The 10374-nt window shown below is 42.4% G+C and overlaps 1 protein-coding gene across 2 annotated transcripts in view; it reads left to right on the top strand.

The window, feature by feature from the left end:
- Positions 1 to 10374, top strand: part of FNDC3B (fibronectin type III domain containing 3B) — a 371182-nt gene that overhangs the window by 332201 nt on the left and 28607 nt on the right. For both annotated transcript variants that reach the window (XM_023515748.1, XM_003794293.3), the window contains exon 23: positions 3335 to 3547. In XM_023515748.1, coding sequence (XP_023371516.1) covers positions 3335 to 3547 — 213 coding nt within the window. The remainder of the gene's footprint in view (positions 1 to 3334; positions 3548 to 10374) is intronic.

Genomic DNA, 10374 nt, shown 5'->3' with positions numbered 1-10374 from the left:
GGCCTGTCTGCTCTCCAGCCCCAGCTCTGTTTCCGTAGTGACCGCTGCTTTGTCATTAGAGTTAATCAGCATTAGCTCAGTGCATCAGCTGCACAGAAAAACTTGTGTCATGTGCTTTTACTGTTTTTTTTGTTTGTTTGTTTTTTTCTATGCTTTTACTGTTCTGTGAAATGTAGTTGCTTCCAGGGCCAATGCTGAAAAAAATGTGAGTAAAGTAAATATATAGTTGTTAACTTTTCTAAATTAGCAAAATACAGTTGTTGACCTGAAAGTGTAGTTTAAATTACAGTTATCTTTTGATTGGATTTGTAGCCACGTTTAGCCGAAGTTAGGATAGTATGGAATGTGAGGACTTGAAGGCCTTTGTGTTTAGTCTTTGTCTCTTACTTATTTGGTGGGATTTTCCCACTCTCCTCCCCTTGGTGGTACTTTTAGAAAATGATGTTGAGTAGAAGTGGTGAGGACTGAATAGACACCCTTGCCTTGATCCAGTTCTTAAAGCAACAGGGTTCATCTTTCCCATTGGTGTGGTGTCAGCTGTCCGTGTTTCTGAAGATGCCCTCTAAGTTGAGGACGTTCCCCTTTGCTCTTGGTTTCCTGAGGATTTTTGTCAGGAACAGATGTTGGATTTTGTTAGATGCTTTTTCTGCATCAGCTGATATGACCATGCGCTTTGCCTTCTTCTGACTGTTAACAGGTTGGATTCCCTTCAGGGCTGGGACACTTGTGCACTTCTGGTCCTAAGTAAACTGGTGGCCTTCCTGGTCCTTAAGTTCTGCCTTTTAACTGAACCCAAAATTTACATAACAAATCCGTTTATTAAAAGGGATGTAGCAGAGAGAGACTAAGCTTTTCTTGCCTCCTTTGATGCTTAGAAAAGAATGGTCTTGAAATCAGAAGGCCACTGCTTCCCCCTAACCTGTAGGGCTAGGGAATGGGAAAATGGAGAAAAGAGGGAAAAAATGCAATATGAAGCGAGGGGGCCAGGTAAGGTGGCTCACACTTATAATCCTAGCACTTTGGGAAGCTGAGGCAGGAAGATTGCTTGGTGCTAAGAGTTGGCAACCAGCCTGAGCAAAATAGTGAGACTTCATCTCTACATAAAATAGAAAAATCAGCCAGGTGTGGTGGGAACCTAGTTTCAGCTACTCAGGAGGCTGAGGCAGGAGGACAACTTGAGCCCAGAGTTTGAGGTTTCAGGGAGCTGTGATGAGGTCATTGCACTTTAGCCCAGGCAACAGAGGAAGCCCCTGTTGGGCTAGTACGGGGTAGGAAAGTGGAACAGGATATTTTCCCTACTCCACAGGCTCCATTTGTTTATGTGTTCAATTCTGTGACTCAATTCTGTGAGTCCAGGATGAGAGATGATGGAGAGAAAAAGTGGTGAACTCATTTTTGCTTTGGTGATGATAATGAATTTGGTACTTCTCCAAATCTGTCAGCTACTATTTACTTTTTATAGTCTTAAAAGACTACTCCATTTATTTGGTCCCTATCTAATAGCTACAGTCAGTAGGGGAGACAGGGTGGAGTGTTCTCACCAAGTCTCACCTGAAATTAACTGTTCTTTTTTCTTTTTTTTTCTGAGACAGAGTCTCACTTTGTTACCCTGGGTAGAGAGCTGTAGTGTCACAGCTCACAGCAACCTCAAACTCTTAGGCTCAAGAAATCCTCCTGCCTTTGCCTCTCAAGTAGCTGGGACTACAGGCACCTGCCACAACAACCAGCCTTTTTTAGAGACAGGGTCTTACCCTGGCTCAGGCTGGTGTATTTTTCTTTTTTAACAATCTACAGGCATTATTCAGTTGACTTTCTGACTTGTAAATCTTTACAGTTGAAGGATTTAACCTAATTTGAGGTCAGATGATAAATTTAGGTATTGTGATACTTAATATTTTCTATATACATAGAAGCAGTAACTGCTATAAGTATGTAATTTTAAATTATAAGAATATTTTTAACTGATAAACTAATACTAAGAATTTAGCTCTTTGTCCATATTTTTTGTTAACACTATTGCTTTGAAATTGTGTTTGAAATTTCAAGTGTAAACAATGGGAGTGTGCAATAGGAGGCCTGTGTGCCCAGCAGGTGTCTGGTCTGGTCTGGAGGCTGGGATGTGACCTGGAATCAGAGCAGATGTGGACCTGGGAGTATCTTAGAAAGGTGAAGCTGTGGCAGCGTGTAAAGTTAGTTAAAAAAAACAGAATATTAGGAAATGGTCACATTGCACAGAAGAGAAGGAAGAGAGTGAGCTGCTTAGAGAAGCAGAGAGTGTGTAGCCTTGAGCACCTGGGGTCCAGGACCGGAGGTGGGGCAGGCACCACAGTGCAGTGTGATGAGAACCTTGGAGAACTGTTTCAATCTCAGCTAGTGAGGAGATACAGGAAAAAGCAGTAGGAATATCATTCCCACTAAATATACAAAATAATAACAAGTCTGTACACATTTTAACTCTATTTGATTTTAACTTTCTGGACCATAGCTGTCCTGCACCTGGTAAATGTCCGGTTTGGACTTCCCCTGGTGAGTGACCCCAGTGGCCAGCAGTGTCCAGGCCCAACTCTGGGTAAGGACTTGCAGCGGTGGCGGGTGAAGCTGGCAGAGGCCCAAATGTTCTATATTTAAGTTGTTGTCCATTGTTTTTGTCTATAATGGAGACTGATTTGTTCTCCTATTTAATTTACTCTTTATAGCTTTTATAGCTTATCCATTTTCAAAACCAACTTTGAGGTAGCTTACACATAACTAGGGCAAAATATAAAAGCATATCCGCAGGGTGTCTTCCCTCAGACAACAAACTTTTTTTTTTTAATTAAAGAACTAAAAGGGCCAGGTGTGTGGGCTCAAACCTATAATCCTAACCCTCTGGGAGGCTGAGGCAGAAGCATCACAGGAGATCAGGCGTTCCAGACAAACCAGAGTGAGAGCAAGACCCCATCTTTACCAAAAATGGAGAAAATAAGCCAGGCCCATTGGTGTGTAGTCCAGGTACTCAGGAGTGAAGCAGGAGGATCACTTAAGCCCTGGAGTTTCAGCTGTGACACCACTGTCCTCTATCCTGGGTGACAGACTAAAACCCTATCCCCCCAAAATAAAGAAAACCAAGAAACTAAGAGATATCTCACTAATGTGGTTTTTTGCTATTTTTTGGAAGGGAGGGTATAATCTGTCCTCTGAGCTACCCAATGCTCTGTTTGTCTGTTACTTTAACTTGTTTTTCTTTATTGCTTTAGGGGCAAATACTAAGTACTCCATTCAATATTTATTTTAAATGAAGAATTGCTGCTTCTTAAACTTGCATTGTCCTTATATATTTTTTTTCTTTCTCTAGGATCAGAATTCAGGCTGTAAATGAAATTGGAGCTGGACCATTTAGTCAGTTCATTAAAGCAAAAACTCGGCCATTACCCCCCTTGCCTCCTAGGCTAGAATGTGCTGCAGCTGGTCCTCAGAGCCTGAAGCTAAAGTGGGGCGACAGTAACTCCAAGACACAGGCCGCAGACGCCATGGTGTACACCCTGCAGCTGGAGGACAGGAACAAGAGGTGGGTGCTCGGCTGCGCCGGCTTATGGGGTAAAGCCTTCCCTGCTCATTCTTTCCTTCTCCTTCTTAATTAGTTGCTTTAAAATGCTCTTCCTTCTCGTTGAAATACTTCCCATGTATCTGAGTATGGCATTTTATAACCCCAAGTTGTACGCTCTATTCTCTGTTTTTTTTCTAAACATTCTAAAGATGCTGATTTTCCTGCATGTAGTAATAGTCTTTTTTTTCCCTTCTATAAAGCCAGATAATGGAGAGAAATTATCTAAAAAGGAAATTGTCCAGTTCAAGCCTCACGGTTTAGTATCTTTATGTCAGTCATACATACAGAGGGAAACAAGACTCGGGAAGAGATGCTGGCTCTTTAAATATTCAGTGACCACTGGGACAAAGCTGTTTACCATCCAAAATGGCTGTGGGTGACGTGCAGCTGGGGTTGCACTCTGTAACTATGGGCAGTGTAATATCAAATTAACTTGAGTAAATAGGAGATTCTTTCTAAGACTCCATGCCCAGGAAACACTCTTGGCTGTAGAAATCAAATCCAGCCTTTCACATAGTATTTGTTTAATCTAACTTCATTTCCTCTGAAAATGGCCAATCAGAAGACAGGCAGCCAAACTGTATTTAGAAATCAGATGTCAAGCAAAAGTTAATGGTGATAGAACATTCTGTTACCACGAGTCCTGATCACAGAATCAGGTGCAGGGGCTGGGAGATGACCATAAACCAAGATAGCCATCTCAGCTCGCTGCACTTCCCTGCCCTATCCCCCTTCCCTTCACTGTTCCCTTCCCTTCCCCTTTCCCTGCTTCCTTCTCCTCCTTCTGAAGCACAAAGCCAGTGCTGCTGGGAACACTTTGTGTCATTTTCTTTTGTGCACTATAGTGTTCTGTTCCTTTACCAGACTCCTTACTCAGAACCACACCCTCCACCCCAACCCTGTAGTAGAACACCTGGATTGGTTTTGGTGCAGTGAAGACCTGTGGGCAGTGGAGACAAAGGTCAGGCAAAACACAGGCCTGGCCCCAGAAGCCAGGGAGCCATGGGAGAAAAGTGCTCTGGAGTTTGGAGGAGGCAGAGACCATCTGGTTGCAAAGATCAGGAAAGATTTTTAAAGGCAGTGATATTTGAGCTGGACTTTAGAGGACCTAGCAAACCTGATAGGGCAACAGCAGAAGAACAGAAGTGATTGTCCTACTGGAAATTAGTCCAAAAGTAGAAAACAGAGAAAGTAAGGCTCCTTGGGTAGCTGTATTAGAGATTAAATTCAGACACATCCGGGATCATTCATCTTCTTGGGCTCATTATTTCTATTTTCACAGTCTCTATTATTTTACTGTTAGAGAATTGTTCAACCAAAGAGGGGAGGCAAGAACAGGAGCTATGAACTGTAGAAATCACAGTAAACAGACAGCCTAGTGGGGAAAGTTCTCTAATTAGCCCTTTTATTTTTTTCAGGGCTCCTGTTTTCCATTGGTAGTAGAGAGAACCTTTCTTAGAGAGTATCTTCTAGTTGTACTGTTTTAGAAAAAAACAAAGCATAGAAAAGTTGTTGGAGCCAGTAGTGGGGTTAGAGCCCAACTCAAGGCTGCCTCTCCCGTGCCTGCAGAGCTGTGGGGCGTGACCACCTTGCCCCAAGGCAGACTCCCCCATCCTGCTTAAGTCCTGTGCTGTGGGGAACAACCACCTCATTTTGGACAACTGTACCGAGGCTTAGTCTGATCCAGCGTTGCAAGTCTCACAGAGGCTGAGCCCAGAACCAAAACTCCACAAGCACTTTTCCAAATGAGTGTACTGTTATGAGACATTTAAATATGGCAGACAGAAAGCAGTACAAAATCTAATCAATACATGCTGTCCTGCCAAAACAAAAACAAAGGTTCTCCTAAGTTAATCAAATAAATAACTTGCCTTAATTTTATGAGCTAGAGTCCAAAAATTTATCTTTTTTAAATTAGATCTGTCAGTGCTCTCAGAAAGTTATTAAAATGATGGAATATAGAACATAATGAATTCTTATTCTATTTGTGGAATAATTTTCCCAGGACTTAATAGAATGAAAACAACCCAATTTCAGTTTGAAGATGGCCTTCCTTAGTGTCCCAAGGGGGAACTATTGCAGTGAGTGGCCTCTGCGTCTAAGCCTTAGACTCATGTCTCAGCCTGGCCTCTACCCTTGAAAGGTGCAGGGTCGCCTTCCCAAGTGGCTGCTCTTTTTCACTGAACTTGTTATTAGAGGAGTTTCTTATCGTGGCTCTTGGGGAAAGTACACATATTCTTTCACATATGCATTAATGTCATTAGCTAGCCAAAAGTTCTTTTTATGAATGTGGATAAAAACGTATATATCCTGTTTGTGGCCAAAGTGAGAACCACAGATAGAAGATACAAAGTGTAGGAGGATAATGGAAGAACAGCATCTGAGACAGGCTTGAAACTAAACCAACAGAGAAGGCTTCTTAGAGAATGTGGGTGAGCGAAAAGGATCTTGTTGTGGTAACCTCAGTCCTACAAAAGCCTTAGAATGGAAAATAGTGACAGGGCTCAGGACTGCATAGAAACTGTGGATAAAATCTCCAAAGCACACAATAGTGCCTGGTTCTTTCTCCAAGTCACTAGTTCTTTCTATTTTGGTGTTTTGAGACCTGGTCTTTTTTTTTAGTTTGTGCCCATTTCTTGTAAATAGAAGGAATGCCAAACCCCTCTTGCCAAAACCCTCACCTCACGGTAAATGAAGCTGGAATTCATCCAGATTGCCTCAACTTGCTATGTTGAAAGTCTTTTTCCCTTGAACAGGACATTTGCTTCCCATGTGTTTGAGCTCTTGACCTTTGGGGGTCTAAGTCCAGATTTATTTACCAGCCCTAAAGCAGTGCTTCATGTTCACGGTACAGGAGCTCAGTTTCCACCAGTGGTCAGGTTATGTCACTCCCTTGCCAGTTTTTCTTCAATTACTACTCTGTGCCAGGCTTTCTGTAGTCTGTAGCAGATCTATCAGAGCTTGTCTTGCTTAGGAAATAAATTAACATAAGATGATGATGAGCAGACCATATAAGAGATTTAATTTCAACAGAAAAACAAAAATTAAATTATTTTAGCTGAGAGTGATTTGGGCCATTCTTAACAGATCCAGCACAGAGGCCTTCCCATGTGAGGAGGACGAGCATACCCCAAAGTAAACATTTTCATAATGTACCTAACCTAATTCAGGCTGCGGGAACAGGCGCAGCGCTGCAAGTGCATTTGAAGACTTGTTTGTGTCACTGAGACGAAATGTGCTTACAGAACTGGAGTTGATGTTGGTCCTGGTCTTGACCCTCGCGGTCCACATCCCCAGTAATTGCACACAGCACTGTGCAGGGAGGACACAGTTTCTGGAAATGCACTTGGGCTCATCCACTGCCCAAGTGGCCGGATGCCACACTGTTAAGGCGAGGCCTCAGGGGAGAGGGCCGGAGGGGTGCTCATTCCATTAACTCAGCCCTTGTCCTCTGATGCTTTTCCCTTCAGCCAGCAAAGTTGTGGGGCTTCCTCATGTTTTCAGAGTGACTGCACATTGGCCATTACAGAAAAACAGAAAATAATCTGCGTCCAGAAGCCCTGATGATACAGGGGCAAGGCCTGCACATAGGCCAGGGAGGGGCATCTCTGCTGCTGCTAGGGGACTAGGAGGCCATCAGTGTGGACCCCCCCAGGGGACCCTTGAGCTTGTCTCCTGCTCTGACTAGTCTCCAAGCTTTGTGTACTAAGTGGTATTTTTAGGGTACCTTGTGGTTCTTGTGGGGAGTGTCAAATCTCTTTGTGATCCCAGATATGTCACTGACTTTCTATTACTGGAAGCACATGCTTTCTCTTGTCTTAGTTTCTCCCACTATAAGATGCAATAATGATGCCTGTCTCTCCTCCCTAATTGACAGAAAAAATTTATCTTGGACACATTTTTTCAGCTTATAAAATGAAGAGTATTGTTAGCTTAGTCAATTTTAGGCTAAAATGTCTAAGCACAAAGGTGAGAGGTGGTAAATGAACTGCAGTAGAATCTGCAAGTTGACCAGCCACAGGGCTATAACAAGCTGTGCAGTATATGGGGGTGGTTGACATAAGGAACTAGGTCTACTGTACTCCTGTGCACGTGTGTGTGTCCGGTTTGTGACAATTAGGTCAACTTAAGGAGGTGGTCAACTACGGAGGCTTTACTCTATTTGAGATCTTAATAATACCAGAAGTAGAGTTCAAATTAGTTTTGCTTGTCACTTATTAAAAAAATAAATAACAGATGCAATTGGCTATCCTTTTCCTTAGGTTGAGGCAAGGCCACTAAAATAGTAGGGAAGCAGAAATTTGAAAACTGTACATATGAAAGCAAAAAACAAGAATGGGACATTTCAAGGTTCTCAGGTGGTCTTTAGACATTCTAACCATCCTTTCTTGGAGTATAAATCAATCTCTGATGTATCTCTAAAGTACACTTTAAACAATAACAAAATTGAATTTTTTTTATTCCTTTATTCTTAGTGAAAAGTTTCCACGGTCAGTAGCTGTAATAAAATTTTATTTCTTAGAAAAGGACCATAAAAAGTTCAACCCATTAATGAAAAAGAATTGCAGCTCACACATCATGGGTCCATCTATAGCCAGGCACATAGGGCAGGAAATTAGCTGCTTTACTCATCAGTCTTTCAGAAATAGCTCTTGACATTTTCATGCTCAATCTGTAAATAGGGACTCTCACCAATGTCAGAATCAGTTTATGGAGCACAGCCTTGCCTTCTCTGTGTACCCATGATGCTGTCGGTTTTCATCTGTTTCTACTTAAAAACAGAAGGAAGGAAGACTCTGCGTTCTTGAGTCAGCGAGCGTGTGCACTGTCCAGTTCCTTTCTGAACATCTTTCATTCCCAAGTGCCACGTGAGTGTGCACCGTCTCCCAATCCATAGAGCCCAGGGAAATTAAGGGAAAAAGAAAAAAAAGATAATGACACGTTTCTGTTAATGAATATAGCTGTATTGAGCTTGTTAACAGCTGTTAATGTGTGATATTGTGAAACATGTTTTGAAAGGTGCCATTTTCAGCCATTAGTAGACTGCAGACCATTTTAGGTCAACAGGTTAGAGCATTTTGAGGAGTTAATATTAATGGGCTGCTGTTAGCCTGCAGCTGGCCTGGGGATTCTAAGGTAGTAAAAACCCCAGCATTATCTCTAAGTTCTAAGCCGTTCAGACCATTCTTACATGTTTCTTTCAGAACAAAACTGTTTTCAGAAAACATTTTAAAACTAAATTATTTATCATTATTTCCTTCTAAAATAAAGGAGCATTTAAAGATGTACCGATGAACTTCTTCCTCCAGTTGCACATAGGTGCAGAAAGTCATTTTCACAATGTTAAAGCCTAAAATACTGAAATTAAAAGTATACCCTTCCTTTAGAATTTCTTGAAAATATTAAGAATCTGTTTTTGTACATTCCTAGTATATGTTCAATAATGAATTTTAGAATTTACTCAGCTCTTTCACTTGGCTCTCATAAAAATCCCTGTCAAGTGAACAGACACTTGTTACTGTCCGCAGTTGGGCTGCAGAGTTTCGTGACTTCCTCAAGTTCACAATGACGGTTGACGGACTGCGTTCTGGTCAAGGTCTTCACATGTTTCTGCACTCCTGAAGTCTTCCCCCTTCCATCTTAGAGTACTCTCACAAGCAAACAGAATAAGCAAAATCATTTTGTAGTCACAGAACGCAGAACTATTGTTTCAATTAAAAAACAAATTTTTTATTTTTTAGAGCAGTTCTAGGTTCACTGCAAAACTGAGCTGAAGAGGCAGAGATATCCCAGATACCCCTTTCCCATGTTCGCGCAGCTCCCCCCAATAGTGTCCCTGCAGACTGGAACCTGTGTTACATCTTAGGAGCCTACTGACGTGTCATCATCACCCTAAGTCCATAGTCTACATTAGGGTCTACCCCTTGTGAGGGTATCATTCTGTGGATTTGGAGAGACGTATATGGGCGTGTTTGTTCACCCTTATAGTACCAACAGAATAGCTTCCCTGTGTCCTCAGAGGCTCAGTCCCAGGATCCATCATGGATACCAAAATTGTAGATGCTCAGGTCCTTTATGTAAAATGTATTTGCACATAAACTTCACATCTTCCCATTTACTTTAAATCATCTCTAGATCACTTACAATGCCTAACACAGCGTCAATGCCATGTAAATAGTTGTTACACTCAGGGAATAATGATGAGAAAATGTCAGCACATCACACGTGTTCAGCACACGTGCAGCCGCCCTTCAGGTGTTTTCAGTCCAGGATGGTTGAGTCCGCAGTTGTGGAACCCCTGGGTGCAGAGGGCCTGCTGTACCGGACAGTTTGAGTCCCTGATCAGTCAGCCAACCTGAAGACCCTTCTGTGCTTGTAATCCTCTAAGGGTTTTGTTTCAAGAAAGTGTCATAGTCCAAGCCAAAGCCAGTTAGGGGCAAAGCCATCAGGAGTTCATTTAGAACAGTGGTTCTCAACCTTCCTAATGCAGCGATGTATTTTCATTGTTACAAAGGGGTTATGACCCACAAGTTGAGAACCACTGATTTAGAATATAAAGTGCTAATGACCCACCCAACCTTCTGACCTGCTTATTTCCCCCCATTTTTCTCCTCTCTGAATAAAAATGCCTAAATTTCCAATACAATGGTCAGCACAAGGGTTGGTCCTGCTCCCCAGTCTGCATGTTCCAGCAGCGCTCCCTCCCTGGGCTCACAGGCACACACTGCATGTCTGTCATGGCCTCACTTTTTCTCTCCAACTCAAGAAAGCCTCAGAGTGTGGGAGGG

The sequence above is a fragment of the Otolemur garnettii genome, unplaced genomic scaffold (genome assembly GCF_000181295.1).
Source record: "Otolemur garnettii isolate 467f Iridium unplaced genomic scaffold, OtoGar3 scaffold00078, whole genome shotgun sequence".
Taxonomy (NCBI): Eukaryota; Metazoa; Chordata; class Mammalia; order Primates; family Galagidae; genus Otolemur; species Otolemur garnettii.
Note: the sequence above shows the minus strand (reverse complement) of the source record. Positions and strands in the feature narration are given on the sequence as shown.